Source organism: Erithacus rubecula, assembly GCF_903797595.1.
Source record: "Erithacus rubecula genome assembly, chromosome: 5".
Classification (NCBI taxonomy): Eukaryota; Metazoa; Chordata; class Aves; order Passeriformes; family Muscicapidae; genus Erithacus; species Erithacus rubecula.
Window position 1 is genome coordinate 26571056 of NC_136687.1, and position 21977 is coordinate 26593032.

Consider the following 21977-nt stretch of genomic DNA (forward strand, 5'->3'; position numbering starts at 1 on the left):
TTTACTTCTCAGATCAAGTCATGCATTAAGGGAAGATGGTTAGCTCCAAGGACAAATTTTTTAATATACATTGCTGTCACTATTTAAACATATCAGAATTGAAGACACTTCTAGAGCTGGATACTCCTTAAAAAGGTGATATCCACCTAAAGTTTTCCCAAAAAATGAGCAAAATTTTCAAATTTCAAATTTTTTTTCTTAGTTAGGTAGGCTAGTTTTTTCTTTTCTTTTTTTTCTTTTTGTTGTTGTTGTTGTTGTTGTTGTTGTTGTTGTTGTTGTTAATGGACTCTAATAAGGCTTGATATATAGTATAAGATTTTACCTCAGCTCTTCTGAAACTATTCATGTCCTGACCTCTGTAAGAAATGTATTGCTTAAAAAAAAAAATACTTTCAAGTTCAAACAATGCAATCTGAAGCTCAGTTCAACGTTTCAGAGGAGACATACCTATAGTTTAAATAGAGAGCTTGTGTTAAATTCTAGTTTCAGTGTGGACTGTGTTGCATCAACACAATTTATCTTCTATTTATCTTTTACTGTCAGTAGTTTTTCCAGATTGGACTAGTCCAACCCTGAACAAAATTGCTAAGAATATTTTTTCTTGCTGTATCAGCTACCATGTTTTAGCCACTTGGGACTTATCAGCCTATATTACTGATATATTGTCCTATATTACTACAATTTTATACAGCTGTTGCTCTTGTTCAGAAATTGCTGATTTTTTTAGGCATTGTGAAGCAAGCTGCTCTCTGGATATTGGTGAAGTCAATGGATGGCATCAAGCTCAGTGTACACAAACCCACTAAATGCTCACCTTGTTTTTTGTCCAAGCTCTGTACATGGCTGTGCTGTTACCAGCACTGACATTGCCCAGGGCAAGCAGAGAGAGCATTTGTTTGCATTGGTGACATCACTGCAAAACCTTTTACAGGACTGTGTAATTCTCAAGTGGCTTGTAAACAAGTGCAGTTTAAACATGAATATGCAGTTTAAGTTTATTATGAAAAGATACAAAGAAATTTGAGTAGTGTAGGATGATTTATGGTAGATAATATACCAGCACTGTAATTTAAACTTTACTATTGCTGCTGTGGAAATAAAGCCTATATTTCTTTAAAATTGGATTTTTTTAACATAAGTACTGCATTTAAATTCAGTGTCTGTTGTTTTCAAAAAATGTTTGAAATAAAATTGCACTATACTCTCTGTGTGAGGACAAAACAATTGAAAAGCAAATTGAAGATATCACCATGCTGTTAATGTTGACAGAAGTAAGGAAATGCAAACTAACAAAAAAAAAAAAACCCTAAAAAATAAGCAGAAAATCTATAAGTTTCTCATAAGCAATTCTATGTGTTCTTTTCACCCTTAGCAGGACTCTTGTTTGAGTATTCTTGAAATTAATTCTGATATATTTCCTGTTTAATGTATCACATTTATTTATGGTTATATGGTAGCACCAGATGGAAATGCTAAGACCAAATGAAAGAAGTACAAGTGACATTTCAAACTAACAGTGTTAATTACATGCTGAAAATTTCTAGCTTTCCAAGAAAAAGCAATTTCCAACTTCCAAAACCTTGCTATTATTTTCATGGGAAAAAAAAAAATATTTCCAAGGTAAATAAAATAAAAATCTTCAAAGTTTCAGTGTACTGCTTTTGAATAATGCTATCCACAATTTTAAGACAGACAGTCCATTAAATAAAAAAAAGATTGTTCTTTTTTTTTTTTTTTTTTTTTTTTTTTTTTTTTACATAGAGCAAGAGGGTACAAAAGCACAGCTTTTGTAATTTTGGTAATATTGCAGTTCTACAAACATATTGCATAGTTTGTGTAAGAAAATAGTTCCCATCTTTTTATATATATTTCTATACACAAGAAAACCATTAACATGAAGGTTACAAAACAAAAATGATTAGCAGACCTTTACTGAGTAGTGTTTGAAACAGTATAACACTCAGATTTTCATCCAACTTTCATGTGCATTACAGTGAATCAGCTGACAACAATTCCATAGTCTAAAGTTTGTGGGTTTTTAATTCGTTTTTTATTTAGAATTTTTTTGGAATCTAAAACCAAAGCAAAACAAACAAATAAAACAAAAACCTCCTACATGATACATTGTGTTAGCAACCAAATACCTTAAACATCCTTCTAGATATCTATGGCTGTATCTTCCAGACTTAATAACCCTCTGCATCTAAATTGGTTGAAATGGAATTTTCACCCAGTCAAGACAATTTTGCAAGCAAACTTCACTTCAAAGAAGCAAGGTCTTGGCATGTTTTCTTAGGAACACCAAAAGACCCCCATATGCATGAATAGTAATGTAATTGCAAGACACTGACAAAAAATTTAATCCTTGGAAAAAAGTGAAAATCTACAGCTCAAAATGCTGCACAAATCTAAACTATGTTACAGTTCATGTTGTAATTACAACTTTTCATCTCTTCATTCCAACAGAATTAGTAGAAACAGCAGTGTCATAGTGTTGGATATAATAGAAGTTCTGTCTTTGGTCTTAACATTTAACCAATGAATGAACTGCAATACAAACCATACAGCTAACAGTGCTCAGAGAGGTTGGCTGATGCTTTTATTTTTCTCTTCTTTTGTTTTCTTTTTTTAAACAAGAAAGAGACAGTATTCTATAATATGACACAAATATTTTTTACAGGAGATAAATCTATCATATATATTAAATACACGTAGCCAATAAGGTCTTTGCAGATATTTCATTGTTGTCATAAGGATGGAATCTTAATTTTTAGTATGGTTAATGCATTGAAATCACTTTTCAATACTCCCTGAAATCATGTGGGCTAGAAATACTTTTTTAAATAAAAATTGTTTTCTTCCCTTCTTACCGTTTTCAATGGATTTAAAGTAAAATATCAATACTATGAAATTCACCAGAATATTAAGACAGAATAAGAACTTGTTTTTCTATTCCATAGATTGTTGAAACACTTAAATATACTCTACTTCATATTGATGGGACTCCAATAATGAATATCCTGACAGTGCAGAGCTATGTGAATTTTCTGGCTTGTTTTAAGGAGTCCAATGTACTATCCACATATATCCTCTGAGTTCTCTTCATATAAAGTGGCAAATTATTTCAGTCTGGCTGTTAAAATTAATCTGGTAAAAAAGTATTCTTTTCCTACATGCCCATTCCCAACCAAGTTGGTGTGAAATTTATTGAGTCCTTCCATCCAGTGAACAGAGACCTTTTTTAAACGAATAACAGATAAATAATCTCAGAAGGTGAAGAACAAACAAATAAGATTTTTTTCAGTGGAAAATTCATGACAAAGTATCTGCAAGTCACCCTGCAGGTTTTTTTGAGGAGAAAAAAAGCTCCTTAGCTTTTTTGCTACTTGTATGCAATTTGTAGGAAGCCACATTTTAATTCACCAAATAGATTAGTCACTATATTTGTTAATCTTTCAAGCAACAGGTATATGTAGGTGTGCACAGATAATTAATACACATAGATGTGTCCTCATACATACCTTTATATTTTTCCTTGTGATATTCATGATTGTCACTCTACCATTCTATTACTTGTGTGCATAAGAAAAATACATCTATACCCCTACAGTTATAAGAGTGTATTGTATAACTATACCTTCTCATGTTTTGTTGCCACCTTCTTTAACATTATTTATCATCTATAACACTTTTTGTCCCTCTTGCTATCTTAAAAGTCCTCATGTCCTAATAAATTTTCTTGCAGTATTTTATACTATGTTTTCTTTCAAAGAAAAAAATCTCAAATAAACTCAAGTCAGCTGTTAACAGCCTTCTTTTGAAGACATAAAATAATCAATTCAAAATCTTCCTTTAACTGTTAAACCCAGCAAATTCTTGCTATGGGGTAAAATTCACACCTCTGAAGAAGGCCAATGGTAAGGCAAGCACCAGCCAAGGCATTGACATGTCTTGTGCAGGTCTTTTGCATAGGAGTGAATTTCACTTCCTCCTATGTGAAAACAAAGTCAACCTTATTAGATAGCAATAAGATGCCAAGGCAATCAATGTACTGATTTGCTCATTTTCATTTTTTTTCTCTAAAAATATATTTTTAAAAAGTGTATGTAAATACCTACCTTGCACCATCTCCCCCAGTTTTAGAATTACTTTTCAAAACCCCTCATTTCATTGGTGATCATAAATTCAGAAGCCTCTGAAAATACAAGCTAGGTGATGCAATTTAAAGAATAGAATTAAAAAGCACACTTACCTCACACAATCAAGCCATCTTCCACAACAGAAAACATTTTTATACTGTTTTACTTTCCTGGGTTCTGCAAGTTTCAAGATACTCTTGTTAATCCATGCTGTGACAAATTTACCCGCAGCATACCAAAGCATTTATTATAAGATTTCAATTACCAACCAAGCCAAATAAGTATGAACATTGACACAAGAAAGAAATCCCACATGAAACTTGTCAAAAAAGAAAGTCAGTAACGAGATCTGAGTGTAAATGTGGCTGCATGATTTAAACACAGACCTGGTAATGTAATATTGATGCAGTTTTTAATACTGAATGTCATTTAATATGTGGTTTTATATATACTACTATTACTTTGAAACCTCAGCAGCAGGTGGTAAACAAAAGAGAATAATAAATGTGAATGTCATACAAGTTGCTAGTGCACTGCTTCTCAGTGTCACACCTTACATTACTACCAATGTTTGTACTGTGTTCAAGTGGCAGCAGTAAGACATAGTCAGAAAATGGGCAAGATACACCTTTGAAGATTTCTCTCTTGGTTTTGTATTTGCCAATTATGAGAACCTTGTGAAGTGCAATACACTGATCAACAAACACATCATCAGAATTTCCTTCTTTACCCTGTTCTTCTTTTCCAGAAACTGTATGTTCTACTTAAAGCAATTGCTTCACATGCAATGGCCACAAAAACATGATATAAGGTCATTCAGATCTGACAAACAGGAGCATGTCTTTTAACTTTTAAAGTAATATTGCTGAGCACTTCCAAATTTTACCTAGCGTACAAAACCCTAGACTTAGTAGACAAAGAGTAACAACACATTTTTAAAGAAACCAAACTCAGGGAGGAATTCTGTCTCTTTTTGTATTAAAAAAACCATTTACTGAATTTGTTTAGTAAAGCAAGCATCACACAATGCTTTAAAATTTTAAAATTCAGGGATAAAAGTTTACATCCAAAAAAGATGAATGGAAAATTGTGCTTTCAGACAGTAAAGTTATTTATCATACAGGGGGAACCAATTCATCTCACCATTAGATTGTGAGTAAAATCATGTACTCTCTCTCTCTCTCTAGATATATATGCATGTGCAGTTCATATCCATGTCCTGGAAAAATCTAAAACTATGTGCTTCACTTCAAGTAGCAAAGGCACCTGTGTTGTTGTCCCTTTTGGAAAAAAAGGTGATTCTATGTTCTAGGTTTCCTGATGAAGAATACATTGAGTTCTGGATGTCTCTCCCATCTCAGTGTTGAGTGGCAGCACAAGCCACCAGAGAAGGCAGCTCTGTGCTGCTGCTTTCAGTGGAAGAAGTTTCTCTGCAGGCGTTTGATGCGCCGAGCTTGCCGCGAGGGAATCCGAACTGAGCCGTGAAGCAGAGGGATGGTAACAAAAGGCTATTGTGGTGTGAGGATAAAACGGAGTCCTTCTAGCTCCACAAGCAGATGTTGCTACTGGACTGACATGTGGAGCCTGCTCCTGCTGGGGACAGGTAAAGTTTGCCATTGGGACAGGCGCAGAGCTCATAGATAGTCTGGCGAGGAGCTGAAGAGCTGGGTGAGGAGGAGGAGGAGAAGGAGGAGGAGGATGAAAAGGACCCCATTGGGAGATTCCCCAGGCGGATTGTGTCTGCGTCTAAAAATATCTAAAAGAGGGTAGAAAAAAAGAAGCACATAATTTTCTTTTAGCAGTGAGACAGTGTTTTGAGGCAGCCCTGATTTTTTAGAAATACATTAAAAAATTTAAAAATATTTATCAGAAGCATTATAAAGATATATTAGGAACTAATTTTTAGAAGTAAAAAAGCTATTGGTATTTATTGTTTTTCATCTCTGTGTAGTCATTTCTGCATTAATAGTCATTATGACAATATATGCAATTACTTCACCAGCATGTTTATTCAGGTACAAACATTATACAAAAACATTTTGACAATATTTTTTAATAGGTTGAATTTTCACTTGTACATTTTATGATTAACATTCATTCATTCATAGCAGCAGCATATATTTGCTCTGGCAGAGTTTGTATTTTAATAAGTGTGAAGTGATATTAAAGCATGTTCCCTAGTGTGCTCCTGTAAGCAATTCAAAGTATGTGCTGAAGTGTGCTAAATTGTAAGGGCTTAACAATAGCTACTTCCACAGCATAATTAAATGAGGTTACAAAATAAAGGACTTCTTTGACCTAAATTAAGAGGAGGAAAGATTTCAGGTTAAAGTCTTATTAAGAAGGTCATCAAGATATTCCCATTTGTTTTTAAACATTGAATATGATTTAAAAATATTGTGTGGTTTTTTTTCTTTTTTAAATCTGCCACTGGAAATAACATGAGAACATGAGTCAGTATGAAACTGTAGATGCCAGTAACATTCATGAATCTCTGCTGAGTTCTCCAATACTTCACTTACATTTGCAGAAAACTACATGTCTTCTACTGGCACAAACAAATGAGTATCCAGCTGCTCAGAATTTATTTTTTATTTATGGAAAGAGTAAATAAGAACTAAAGTAAGATCAGTCATTACCTCAGGAGCAGACTAAGAACTTCTAGAAGACAGGTAACAAATCAAGATGGCTTTAAGCTCTGGAGGTAACACTATGAAGCTTAGGAAAAAGCCGGTTGCTTAACTACTTGCTAGTGTTTTTTATATGGCATCTAAAATCAGCAAAGCCAGCTTGACATCATTATATTACAATGTTCACAGTACATGGAAAGAACCTGAAGAAATATGGAAAGTATTTTTTTTTTTTTTTTTTTTTTTTTTTTTTTTTTTTTTTTCCTACAGGAGACAAGTATTATTTTATGATAAATTAAGAGTTACATGGCAGCAACAAAGCAGTGCAGAAGCACTACTGAGCTCCTGCTGCAGAGAAGTCAGGAATAGCAGGCTGGGAAAAAAATAAAGTGTCTGTATAAAACTCCACAGAGGGACTGATGCATATTCATGTTTCCATACACAACAGAAGCATTGCAAATTACAGGAAATACTGAAGGTAATACAGTCTGACAGTAGGCCCAAATACTACAACTCCCCATCACTGAAAGTTCTCCAGCTCCCACAGTAATATACTGCCAAGGGAGGAAATACTCACTAAAAGAGACAGAAAGGGACAATCTCAGAGGCAAAGGTGACATTTGCATGTCACAATGCTTGCCTTAATTCACATTCTGATGCAGGAAGTGATCACAAAACCAAAATGCAGCAAATTATTGTCTTTGTTCTGTAACTTATATAACAAAGGAATTATGTATCTAGATACACATACACACAATGTTGCTTGGAAACTCCTGTATTACAGACCTGAGAAAATTACTAGTCATAAGCCCTGCAGAAATAGTTTCTTATGTAAGAAATGTGGATGGTGTTAGGAAAAATTTGATAATTTTCTGCTGGAATTAAACTGAAAAATAAAAAAGATTGCACATGTTGAAATATTCATCTCAGATAGGAGTAAATGTGAAAGTAACTGTGGCAAACATAGGAAGAAAACAAAATAACAGATGGGGAAAAAAAGTTTAATAACAAACTGGAAACTAGGAACTGGTAAAATGTGGGAAAGAAACCAAGGACACAATAATGAATGGAGTGACAACTAATTAGAAATGTTCTTTTACTTCTCATATCAAGAAAAAACAAATGGTTACAGTTCCATTATGAAAATAGTAACCCTACAATTACCAATAATAATTGTGTAAAAATCCAGTAACATTTAACAATGCCAAGTCTGTAAAAGTATAAATGTACCTTTTGTACTAAATAATGCTCAGCATAGTTCTGTACTTGGAGAATGATAAAAAATTGACGTCAGAACATGACTGTGATAAAATACTTTCAATTTAAACAGTAACTCAACAGGATATTAAACTGGAGCCAGTAATGTCATAGACTTTTAATCAGCAGTTCTTGATAACTTTTAACAAATAGAGATAAAAAGAAAGATCTGAGTGGCCTTTTGGACTTTTAATACTGATTTTCAGTAAGCCTTGTGTCATGGTTTAACCCCAGCCAGCAGGCATGTGCCACACAGCCACTCACTCAATCCGCCACCAGAAAGATCAGGGAGAGGACTGGAAGGGTAGAAGCTGGGGAAGCTCATGGGTTGAGATAAAGGCAGTTTAACAGTGAAAGTTATGCAGACAAGCAAAGCAAAGGAACGAATTCACTGTTTCCCATGGGCAGGCAGGTGCTCAGCCACCTCCAGGAGAGCAGGGCTCCATCACATATAATGGTGACCTAGGAAGACAAACACCAGCACTTCAAGTGCCCTCCCCCTTATTCCTTTTTCCCCCAAGGAGTTTTACATAGTGAGCCCGATGTCATAGAGTATGGAATGTCCCTTTGGTCAGTTGAGGTCACCTGCCCTGACTGTGTCACCTCTCAGCTTCCCATGCAGCCCCAGCCTCCTCCCCAGCATGGCATTATAAGAAGCAGAAAAGTCCTTGGGTCTGTGTAAGCCCTGCTCAGCAATAACAAAAACATCTCTGTATTATCCACCTTGTGTTCAGCACAAATCCAAACCACAGCTCTATACCAGCCATTGTGAAGAAAATAAACACTATCTCTGCCAAAAAACAGCACACCTTGATATACTTGGAATACCAAAGAAGATAAGAAAAAGACTATTTCTATGGAAGCTGGAGATATTAGAATATCATATATGCAATAATAAAAAGCACTTCAGTATAGAAGACATATATGAAAGGCAATCCAACAAAATACAAGATGAGCTCTTTATAATTTTGGAAGATTGTGTGACTGGACATTTTAACAGCTTAGCTGCAGTAATGATGGGGAAAGATCATGAGAAATCTGTAAAACAAAATTATATGGATTCTAAAAGACATGTTTTGATTCAAACAAGAATTAACTCAAAAAAATCACATGGCCTATGTGTCAGAGATCTGGCTGGAGTTAAATCTCTTGAATTTTATTATATTATTTACTGTGAGCTCAATAATTTTTCTGTTTGTTTACATCAGGTAAATCTATTTACAATCTGTCATTGCAGGTGTTCTGTAGTGCACTGCTCCAAGACTTTAACTCAGAGCACCCTACTCTGCTGTGCATTACAGTACAATGTAGTTCAGTGATTTTGCTCATTAAATGAAATTATCTTTATAAGCATAGCTGTGCAGGCTTTTCCCCTGGTACTTAAAAACTTCACACTGTAATGTGAACACGACAATCCACTTTTATCTGGTACCATAATTCTGGGTGGTAGCTATCAAGCCCTGTCCCAGCATGCACCCCAGAACATCTGGTCAGCCATGTGTATACCAGGGTATGGTGTCTGAGAAAAATTGAACTGGCTTCTTGAGAGGGTGATATCTGCTGCTGTGAGCCCAATTTAATCACATCCCTATAGCTACACCCTGGTGAAGCCTGAGATGAAGAGGATTAATAAAGATGATTTAAAGGCAGTATTAAAATCTACCCTGTGCATATGTTGTCAAGGTTATAAATGAAATGAAATTTAGAGATGCAACAATAATTGCTACCTATTAGTTAAGCAGGAATACAAATATACCATCAGAGTAGCCCAATTAATTAGGAATTTCAGAGAACATAGCACATATTTGAGGATCTACCTTTCCTGTCCTCTGATTTGCTAAAAACTGAAATTCATGGCTGAAAACTCCTTCAACACCAGCAATGCTTAAAATACTTACTGTTTTATGTCTGGTGTTATCAGGTATCTAAAGAGAAAGAAAGAAGTGGCAAGGTAAAAAATTAAACAATATGGTGTTTCTAGGAAACACTGCTGCTAGATGGCAGTAGTTAATGGAAACACATGGTCTTTCTCTAATCTGTTTTGCTGTGAGAGGTATGAGATAAGCCATTTAACACCTCACATGCATCAAGGCCAGTCATACTCTTTCTGAGAGTCTCACTCCTCAGCAGATAAATAGGCAGAAATACAACCAAAGCCTTCATCCATTTTTGAAACATTGCAGGAGATTGAATGACAGATTGCAAGATGAGAAGGCAGCAGCTACTCAGAGAAATGTTATTTCATGGACAGCAGAGTGCTGAGTGGCATCATTCTCTCTAAATACTTAAGGTTTAGAAATCCCAGATCACTGCTTTATCATGTGCATATTAGTACAGAGAAGAATACATTAGTTCTATAATATTTAAAAGCAGATCTGATTTCTGACTAATTAAAGTATCAAACTGAATCAGCCTGTAGTGTATGTGATAGGAATGGAAAAATGGTACTCTTTTTATACACAATTTTTCCTACAAAGATCTGCCATTCACCTGGTCATCAGACTGTATTGTTAATCTGAACATTGAGAGAGAAAGGAAGAGGAAGGAAATCCAGAAAATATGGATTCTCTGCAATACAAAGAACTAAATTGAAGGAGCAAATACTCAGTGGAAAATATGCAGCATGAGATAAAAAGTCAAATACTCATACAAGCCTTTTAATACAGAGTTATGAACCTGTCTTGCATAAAATTCTCCAATGGGTCTTAGTCAAGACAGTAAATGACAGTTTAAATTCATATGGTCAAATTAAAAACTTAGGAGTTACAGACAATGAAGAATTTTCTGTATCCTTATACTCTTTGATTAAACTGGCAATTCTATAGGGCTGCAAAGGCATATTTCAGGTTTAATGCAGATAAGAAATGGCAGGAAACTGGATGAAATGTGAAAGAAAAGAAGGAAATCTGATAGATGGGTTTTAATCAACCAGTATGAGAAGATACTGCAGTGCTGTCTCAATAAATAAACTTTTTGGATTCCTTTAAATATTTAATTACTGTGAAATATAGAAATGCAAGTTTTTTTCTTAGTCTTTTTGCTATTCTGCATAGGCTATCAGAAGCATCCTACAAACAGTATTATACAGATTAGGTCATTAGATCTAACTATATAATTTTCATATGTTTATGTGTTTCTATATTCAAGGTTAAGATGAACTATAGGATAAATTTAAGTACTTTAGTTCACATGGACCATTTATTCTAACACTTATCTGTGGCTTTCATTAAATCTAAATGATAGTTCTCAGAAAAGTAACAAAAAGTCATAATGAAAAATTAAAATATTAACTTGATAGCATATGTACTGGAAAATTTAAGCAGATGGCAGCACAATATCTGGAACCACACTGATCATAATCATTAATAGTTTTGAGGAACAGTTGACCATTGAAATGAATGTGAAGACTGAGATGAAACTGAATATACCAAATATTCAGAGAAGACCAAAATATCTAGTACAAACTGTGTATTAAAAATGTATTCTCTATAATACTAGGACCAGCTGACCACAAGACAATTGAGACCTTCAGGCCTGAGGGTGGCCTGGTGTGGTGAATGTTCTCTTTCTAGAGATTATACCTGCTACGCCTGAGCAGAGCCACCCTGGCAGCACTGACAACTGAAAGGGATTTGAAAAATAACATTCTATGCATTAAAAACAACACTGCACATTAGTGAAGTGTACAGTTCATTCTTGAATGGAAGAATTTATGTTTTGACTCATCAGTACCAAAGAGGTGTTTGAGGGTAAGGTTTTTAATATTATTTATATATTGGTACTTCTGAGTTATAACCCCAATACACCATATGGATGCCTACTGAAGAAAAATACTTTCTGGTCTATTTATTCTTTCTGTTATGGAAATAATTTTCATTCTTTGCAAATTCATTCAGTCTTGGACAGATGTGACTTCTTTGTGGTTTATGCACACAATCCAGCAAAAATGAAATGTACTTGGAATAGTTGTGCTTAATTTAGAGTAGAAAACCTTTATTGTCAGTCAAATAATTTTTAGATTAAAAGATGATACTAATTTTTAAAAAAAATAATTATCTAATAAATTATTCGTTGTCACTTTTACCTTTCTAATAAAATTCCTTATGGTGTGGATCTTCAAAATTTGGCCATGAATAAGCATTTTAAATTTGGGTGTTGTCAGTTAAATCACTTTACTTTTGTAGTTTTGTATTTTTGATTCTAAACTGGTATAGAACACTGTTTTATTCCCCTATAAATTAAATTACACATGAATAACTGGTTAAAAAATGAATTTTTTTTAAAATAATATTTATTTAAATATCTGTCAAAACATCCTAATAGAATTTTTTTAACCTGTAATTAAAAAATACAGAAAAAAATTCCCTTCATTTTCACTAATCTCTTTCTTCACAGACATCAGTAAGAAGTCAACTGCTTAATACCATGAAAATGGCTTTGAAAACAAAATGCAATACATGTACTTGATAATATTTAGTGAATAAAGAGTGGATCTTTGAGCTCCAGAGGCTGCCATTGCTTATTCTTTATTAATTCAATTAATGCATACAAACATTTATTTTTTTGCATACATTTAATCTCAGACAAACATAACTTGGTTGAATTGAACTAATCTATGATGTTTTTGTCTTTGATCAGCCATTCCTGCATAGCTATGGCAAGCAGTGTGTACAACAAGGTAATTTAACTTCAGTGTATCTACTTAAATTAAGAAGTCCTTTCCTTTTTTATTTTCTGTTTCAGAACATAAAAAACATCCACAAAAATGCCACCAAGTGCTTTAAAATGCTACTGTTATTTGGGCTTACAAGTGAAGATCATTGCAGTTTTATTAAATATTAATAAATCTTAATTATTAATCTCTGTGTTAAATGCATCTCTTGGATTTAGAACTAGATAGGATTATAGATCAAATGTTAGTACTATATGCATTTGTTAGACTCTACAAAATAATATTGTCTGTGTGCTTCATTAAATGTAAATATAAATTTGGGTTCTTGTCTGCCACACTGATTTTGAGTAAACTTTGTCTGTTAAAGAGTATTGCTCATTTTTAATGTGACAGCTATAAGCCTTACCATAATGAGGGATCAGCCTCATTATGCCAAAACCAACAAATTATACTCTACAAATGATGCTGTGATTGTAATTTGACCAGGAAATACAAGGGCATAAAGAAGCAAATAGGAAAAAAGGTCATAGACAAGGTGATTAATGTGAATACATTTGTAAAAAACGAGAAGCCTCTGTACATCTTTCTCCTTTTATTGACTTCCTCTTTGACAGTCAACATGATGCAATGAAAGTACAGAGCCTGACTTACATAGAAGCTCCTTGGAAAGACACATAGCAGCTGCTCAAGCTTCCTAAGAGCTGAGCCTACTTAGCAGCCTTCTCTTCAGAGACTGCAGCAGTCAGTGCCCCAGGGAGCTGTGCAGCCCTTCAGAGGGGTCCCAACAGGCTGGAGAGAGCAGAGAGAAACATCCTGAAATTCATAAATGCAACCACAGGGTCCTGCAGCTGGGAAGGAATAACCCCCTGCACCAGCACAGGCTGGGGACTGACCTGCTGGACAGCACTCTACAGGGAAGGACCTCGGGGCTCTGGTGGACCCCAAACTGTCCATGAGCCAGCCATCCATGAGCCAGCCATCCATGAGCCAGCCATCCATGAGCCAGCCATCCATGAGCCAGCCAGCCATGAGCCAGCCATGTGCCCATGTGGATGAGAGGGCCAGTGGTGTCCTGGGGTGCACTGGGAAGGGCATTGCCAGCAGGCTGGGGGAGGTGATCTCTGCTCAGCCCTGCTGGGGCCACATCTGGAGTGCTGTGTCCAGTTTTGGGCTCCTCGGGACAAGAGAGACATGGAGCTCCTGGAGCAGGTTCAGTGCAGGGCAGCAAAGATGAGAAAGGGTCTGGAGCAGCTCTCACAAGGAAAGGCTGGGGGAGCTGTGCCTGTTCAGCCTCAAGAACAGACATCTGGGAGGGGACCTCATCAATGTCCCTAAGTATCTGCACAATGCATCTCAGAGAATGGGTCCATGCTCTTCTTTGTGGTGCCAAGCAACAGGTGGCAATGGACAGAAACTCTTTCCCAGAAAGTTCCACCTAAATATGAGAAGGAACTTTACTACGTGGGTGACTGAACACCAGCACAGATTGCCCAGAGAAGTTGTGGATTCTCCCTCACTGGAGATATTCAGGAGCAGTGTGGACACAATCCTGTGCCTTATGCTTTAGAATGACACTGCTTGAGCAGGAAAGTGGGACCAGATGACCTATTGTGATCCTCTTCCAACCTGACCAGTTCTGTGATTCTGGATGGTCAAATCTATCACACTTAGTTGTTAGGCCAAAGAGTGGACACCATCAAATAGATGCTTCAGCTTGCTATCTTTATACAATTATGTGTTTCAGGTTCAATTTGAACATTTTTATGTCTAATAAAATCAAGTATCTATAGAATTCAAAATTGATTTGTACTTTTGCATTACCCTTCAGTGTTAAAAAGCAGTACTGAACTAGCAGTTATTGTGCCAAGTTTCCAGACAAGAAATGATCCTTTTTCTTCTTATGTGAACCAGTGGATTCAGCTGTAGCCTGGAACTTCACATTTCATGCTCCATGTAAATTACTACTGCTTTAAACCATTGGTTATGGTTTATTTATGGAATAATACATAGTTCACAATTAAATGCCAAGTTATAATTGAATCAAAGGATTCTGCTGATTCCTCAACTCACAACGGTGCAGCTCAAGAGCTTTAGAAAGGGCAGCAGAATCTGAATCTAAATTACAGCCCCCAGTATTCAGTCTGGGATCACACATTATAATGTATAATAAGACTAAAAGGATTATTATAATACTGCAATAAATAAAAAGAAAATGTATTGAACAGCAGAATTCAGGATGCTTACAGAGGCATTCAGTTTGTGATGTGGGAGGCTAAAGATTATACTGCATAGAAATAAAGCTAGAGAAGAAGTATTTCATAAACATATTTATGTTCTGAAAACTAATCTGAATTTATTCTTAAATTAAAGGAAAATCTATCTATCATATTTTTGACTATCTTTCATAGTCAGTAAATGCATAATGCTCTGTAACATGGCTATACCTAGTTGATTCAAGGTACCACGTAGCCATTTTCTGTCATAATAGGGCAATAACTTTGCTAGAGAAAGAAAATACCAGTTCACAAAAATCTGATGAATTTTTGAAAAAACTTTCAAACATTAAAAAATTAAATTTAGTTAACTAGAATAAAAATAATATAAAAACCCCTTGCATGTCTTTCTAGTACAAATTGTCTTATCATAAAAATGGTTCACAGATCAATTCACTAAGATAACACTAATTTATTTATGGAGGAAACTTGACTGATAATGCATTCAATTCTTAGGCTAAAATGAAGATTATTTTTAATACAGATATTTTGTCATTTTAGAATGTGTTTTCTTAAAAATGAATAATGATAAAAACTTTAATAATTTTTTTAATTGTCTGCTAATCTGTGGTTTATCTGTGGGGCTGTAAGCAGGAAAAGCAATCAATATTTTGTTGTGTAGATATTTAATCCATTGGATGTTTACCCTGGCTCCTCACACTAGGCTGTAATTCCCTGTAACTTTGGACAGCAAATAATGCTGTGGTGCCTGTCCTATACCTTCCAAAGTGTTTCTGCATTTTTCTCTAACCCTCTCCAGAGGAGAGATTAAACAGTGGACTCTAAAGGCCTTGGTCAGATCCCTGGATAGAATTTCTCTGTGGATTTAATCTACAGTTCAAGATCTTACTGAAATTGCAAGCATTCAAGATTTTGAACTTTGCCAGATGTATATTTATTAAACAGTTCATTAGGAAAGAGTGGAGAAAGGTTGGTAATTTGTTTTCTGATAATTTTCAATCTAACTTCTGTGTAGGAAATCATAGATGTGCAAAGTCTTGTAGAGAAAATACTGATTTTTAATAAGAAGTTCAAAAACATTAGCTTTTCACTGGCATTTTTTACTACAAAATGTTTAATACCAAATTGAGTTCTAGTTCTGAATAATACATAATATAGGCATTATATCTTTTCTTGAGTTCCCATTGTCAAAGTCCTACTGAGGTCATAGGACATTATTTCCAAAACTACCTTTCCAGCAAGGTATAGTAAACACTTAAGAAAAATGAGAAGTCATGCAATTAAATCACAGTGTTGATATGGAGAAAAAAACCTGATGGATCCACAGATAAAATATTTGTATGAAGCGGTGTATAATACAAAACAAAGACAATATAGAAACAAGCATTGTTTAAATAATAATGGAAGACTAAGGAAAGGTAACAGTCTTTCTATTGGCTTCCTTTTTTTTAAACTTTAATTTAAATTTTACCTTTACCCTCCGGCAATATCATGAAGGAAAAGATCTAAGAAATACATCCTATTTATAAACTATATGTTAATAAATTTAGGAAACACAATAGATTCAGCCAGGTAGGGATTTATGAAGGGAAAAAAAGGTTACAGGAAAATCTTGACTCAAGAATGCCCACAGAAAAGACAATGGTGAGACAGGACAATATTTACTATTAAAAGAGGATTATATTTTTTACTTCTATCAGAGTAATGTTAGGAAACAGTAAGAGAGGTGGTAAGTAAAAACTGGGAGAAGATCTGGTTTTGGAGAAACTCAAAAATAAGGTGGGATATGTGGTATATAAATATTTGAGACTCTGAATTAGGAAAATATAGTGATTTAATTACGCTGGACAGATACTTGCATCAATTAAAAAATGCTATTAAAACAGGCCTGTGATGCAGTATATTGAACAAAATGTTCCTGTCTTCATTGCAATGCAGAGTGTGCATTCCAGGGGTCTACCTGTCACAGATACAAATGTTGGTTTTGCTTGGTTTTGCTTATGTTGGATTTTATGTAAAATATCTGGAAACATTTGGTAGACAATACAAAGTACAAACATAAAAGGCAAAAAAATTTCTAAAGGGCTCCATTCACAATGAGATTTTTACATTATGGATTTCCAAAAATACTGTAGTGTAGCAAGCCCCTCTGAGAACAATTTGAAAATCTATCAACTCCTCCAAAGTGCCTAACAGAAGTCTGAGATTTCTTGATAGCCTTCAACAAGTTTTTTTGCTGCTTTTTTTTTTTTTTTTTTTATGTATCATTTACAATCTGAAGAAGAAAGGACTCCCATTTCAGCAATCCTTCATGCAAAACATCGATTGCCATCCCAACAAGTGATACAATTTCAAATATTCATCATGAGTTCACACAGGTTTACACGTGAAGAATTTTTACCAAAATCTTTTCATGTCAATCACTAATCACTGCTCTCTGAAACTAGACACTAATGAAACAGGAGAGAAAATATGATGGGAATACTCTGTCTCTCTTACAGAGATAGCAAAAGATTAAAGAGTTAAATCACAGGTAGAGCAAATTTGTTAAGCCTCTTAATCATGATTTAATGATGCATTAATCCAAATTAATCCAAACTTCTCTGTCTTATTTTGACAGATTAATACAAATTATGCTTTTACCAGCATCACTTAAACAACTCTGTTCCATGGAAGCTTTTCCTTTGAATCTTAATTTACAACTAAATCTGATCTGTATTAATTTAACCAAGTTTATTTTCAGTGTGAATGAAACTTAGGGATTCAAATATTTGTAAAAAAGGAAATAAGTATCAATAATTGAACAAGCTAACCCAAAATTACTTTAACCAAGGCAAATGCTGAACACTTCTTGGGTTTTTTACCTTGCTGCTGAATAAATCCTCCTCACACTGTCTGTGCTATGCTGGGCAGAGCTGTAGGACATTTCTCTGCTGGCTGAACTTACCTCCCCTTCTGTGGACTGTAAGTGCAGTTCTTTCCTACAAGTAGCCTTTAAATCTCCTGCAGCTGCATTGACCTGCACTCCCCTGGGTGCTTCCATCACCAAAGATCTAGTAGGAGATTCAAGTCTGAAAGACAAAAACAATCACTGAGAAAAAATGCACTGAATTGAACCACCAAAAACTTCCCAGCCTCAAAATCCACAATGCAAGTAGATATTAACATATTTTGAAAGGTAACAAAGGAAAAACAGATTATGTGTGTGATTCTAAGACTTCCTTTTATGATACAGACATAGAAAAAAAGTGAAGCATTTAAAAATATACTGATGTAAACTTATCTGCCTAGTGATGTTTTCTGGCACTAGCACTTAATGCATCCAACTGTACTAATACTGAAATATTGATACTTAATAATCTGCACATCTCTGTTAATGCTTCTGTAATGACAGTTTAATACTAAAACCTTCTTAGTGACTGATAAATGTTTAATGACATAAAGAGAAAACAAAATCTTTAAATGTTTTAAATTATGTGAAACTGGTTAAAATTACTTTGCTTTGAGAGACGCATTCATGTTTTAGGTATGTTTAGCAGCTTCATGTATGAAGACAGCGAAAGAAAATATCTTATTTTGCTATCATTTGCAGGGTGTTACATGTTTTTTCTGTTCTGCAAAATATTGTGCTCATATAACCCTGTTATAGTAGGTTTAAGAACCACATCACTGCTTCTTGGTATCTTTACTCAGTGCAATTCTTGTTCTACTGTCAGTCTTTCTGCTTCTCCCTTCCCTATGCTCAAGATCCTCCATCATCCTTGATGCAGAACTATGACACTTTCTTAGCTGTGCTTTCTCATAATATTGTAGAGATTTCTCTTGAAAGGGAAGTACTAATGCAAAGATTTTGTAGAAGACATGCTCACATGCTGAATAGGTAAAATGACAGGATGAAAACTGTATTGAACTAGGAAACAATAATTCCAATTCTGATTGTGTTCAGTTGCAAACTTATTGCATAGCACTCTATGGGAGGGAGACAATTTTTAATCTATTTATAACTTAATAATATAGTAATATAGGCAGGACACAATTTCACTTTACCTGAACAAAGTTTTTTTGTAAGATGAAATATGCTAATGATAAAAATGTCTAGACCAAGTAGCTTGAAGAAAACACTATATTTCTTGCTTCAGCAAAGTGTCAGTGTCATAGCTATCCAAAATATAATGAGGTACTAGATGTATAGTGGAGAGAGTTGTTTGACAGAAAATTTGGTGCAGAAGAGCCAGATGAAGTCTTTCAAGCAATGGAACAAGAGAATTTCAAAGTATTTCAACTATTGCATTTTTTAAGTACAGAAAACAGTACTGGATTACCATTTGTTAAATAAAAGTGCCACATTTGCATGCAAAGAAAGTCACTGAGATGGTGTCTGTGAAAAATTTGTGTTTGTTGCATGTCACTGACACTCAATAGGAAAAGGAAAGGAAAGAGAAAGGCAAAGGGAAAGGATTTATTCAACAAACAAAATGAAGCTATTAAAAGCAGATGTCCACATAGAGAAAAACAGAATTTGTAGAAACTGATATATTAAAAAAAATAAATAAAGAAATACATGGGATGCATATAGATAAGAGCAACAGAAAAATATCTCTCTGCTACTCCTAGGCCCTTTTTTTTTTCTTTTTTTTTTATGCTTTGTAGGGAGAAGTTGATAGAAGGTTCCTCAGTTCTTTGTATTGAGGAAGAATCTAAATATCATTAATTACTTAATGACATACACAAGTACTTCTCAGGTGGTGGTTGTGAACTTCTGATGGCTACAGAACAGCAGAAAAAGAACTTCCAAAATATTTTATAAATGATGTAAAGGATAAAGTTTAAAAATTAGGTTCCTGAGAGTACTCCATTGCCTTTATGAGGTTTTACCTTGAACTTAAAAGGGAAATGAATGGTATAAATGTTAAATGATTTTATTCTTTCATTACATATTTTTCAGCAGCTTATCACTGTGATTTATAACCTACTTTACAGGAATAGTAACATTTCTCTGTGGTTTCAGTTGCCATTTCATAATAATAAAGACAAAAGTGTTCTTAACTACATTTATTGCATTGAATTCACATGTCTTAGCCAAGTTACAAATATTTCTGGTTTCATAACATTCAAATCCCTCAGATCTAATTAAAACTTTTCAGCAGGGGGACAATTAAAACCTGTTTAGGAGTATCCAACAAGAAACTGTGGTTTTCTTTGATAAATAAAGCAACTTTTTACAGTATATAGCTTAGAGTTGTTTAGTCTAGTTTCATAACAGTTTTTCATGAAGTCCATTAGCATAAATAACTTTATGTTTGTTACAAAAGAAGATACTTGGGAAATTAATTTCTCAACTTGAGAAGTTTATAATATCAGCCTTCTCCACACCGTGGAGAATAAATTTTTTAGACAATAGAAATTCCTAGCAATCTTTGGTAATCAAATAATGTGGTAAATGTCAAGGAATGACTGATGATTATCAGGGCAAGTTTTAAAACACCACCCATTTATTAGTAAGAATGAATGCCTAAATCTGTTTTACAGTTCTAATTTACTTTTCTTATTGTTATTTTTTGACTGATCTGGTCTGAAAAGAAACTGTAGCATGCTACTGCAAATGCAAAAGTCTATACACATAGATTATTTCCTCAATGTTTTGAGATAAATTAGATTTTATATACAGCTTCTTTATAATAATTTTTCTTTGCCATATTTCTGATACATTTAATCTCTACTATAAACTCATTATAACACTCTATATTGTAATGATCATCCCTCCAAGGAAGAATGTATTATTATAATAGCATATGGAGAATTTGCTTTCCTTTCAGATTTACTGATGGTCCGTCACAGTGGCATTTACATCTATGAGTGGCTCCTATTCACAGAATTAATTTTTCTTTCCTATAAAACAAACTACTCTGATGGAGAAGGTAACCACTGCTATTATTAGACAGAAATTGCAAAACTGTAGGAAAGACAAAAAGGCTTTAAAAGAGTTTTTAAATAATTGGTCAATTTGCTAAATGTGATGAAGCAAGATGATCTATCCAAAGCAGAGAAGGACTTTTTTCTTTTTAATTATCAGTGGTTAATTTATGAAAAAAAAAAAAAGATTAATTTCATAAGATCAAAGCCATATAAATTTGAGCTGGAATAATGAAAGAATGACTGCTAGAAAAGGTAAACTTTTAAAATATCTTGAATATGTTCCTTTGAAGGTATTAAAATATTTCTCATCAGAAATGCAGAAACATTTTTTCTTCATTTTGTATTTTCTGTTTACAAGCTGACCTAGATTGTATTGGAGAAAAACAAATTAAAATATGAAGCAAAATAAAAGGTTTCCTTTTGGGTTTTAAGCAATATTTTATATTTACCTCCGGCATATCCCTCATACTCACGTGGGATATAATTTATCTATGTTAATTTTTTTCTGTTGGCTAGTGGAAAGTATTTCTTAAAATAGAAGGAAATAGCATATTCCCCTGTGTAAAAGCAAATAATTTATTTGCTTTGTGTCTATTTAAGCCCTATATCCAACCCATGCTACTTAGTAAAACTGATATAAACCTCTACCAATTTAGAATTGCTATCCAAAACAATGAATTAAAAATATGTCAACAAGAGATCTCACATTTAAAACAGGTATATGTTTCCCCTTTATTGACATCTTTATATTTGGGGTCAAGAAATCAAGACTTCCCAGTATTTGACTTTTTTACATTATAGTCTTGCCAACACATATTGTGGGGTTTTTTTCAGTGAGCATAGGAACCCTGCTAGGAAAAAAAATGTTTTGCAAATATAAAACCAATGGAAACTCTACACATTTACTTGGTAAGCCTTTTATAGATTTTCATAGATTAAATAATTGTGCCACTGATCTTGCTACCCGTAGGTCAAGAGTATTGGCAGACTGTGCTGTGTATGGGTATGACACACAAAGAGGAGAAGGAAGGCAAATAGATGTGCCAAATCTCTCTCTATTCCTCTTCCTACTGCTTTATTGTAAACAAGTGCCCTCAACCCCAAAAATCTCAGAGAATGCAGGATCTTC

General features: G+C 34.2%; 1 protein-coding gene across 2 annotated transcripts in view; it reads right to left on the bottom strand.

Moving 5' to 3' along the window:
• Nucleotides 1-1751: 1751 nt before the first annotated feature.
• SGCZ (sarcoglycan zeta) overlaps nt 1752-21977 on the bottom strand; it is a 397649-nt gene continuing 377423 nt past the window's right edge. For both annotated transcript variants that reach the window (XM_079307199.1, XM_079307200.1), the window contains 2 exons: nt 17880-18003; nt 1752-5895 (listed from right to left, as the gene is read on the bottom strand). In XM_079307199.1, the coding sequence (XP_079163325.1) occupies nt 5680-5895; nt 17880-18003 (340 nt within the window). In that variant the 3' untranslated portion in view covers nt 1752-5679. The remainder of the gene's footprint in view (nt 5896-17879; nt 18004-21977) is intronic.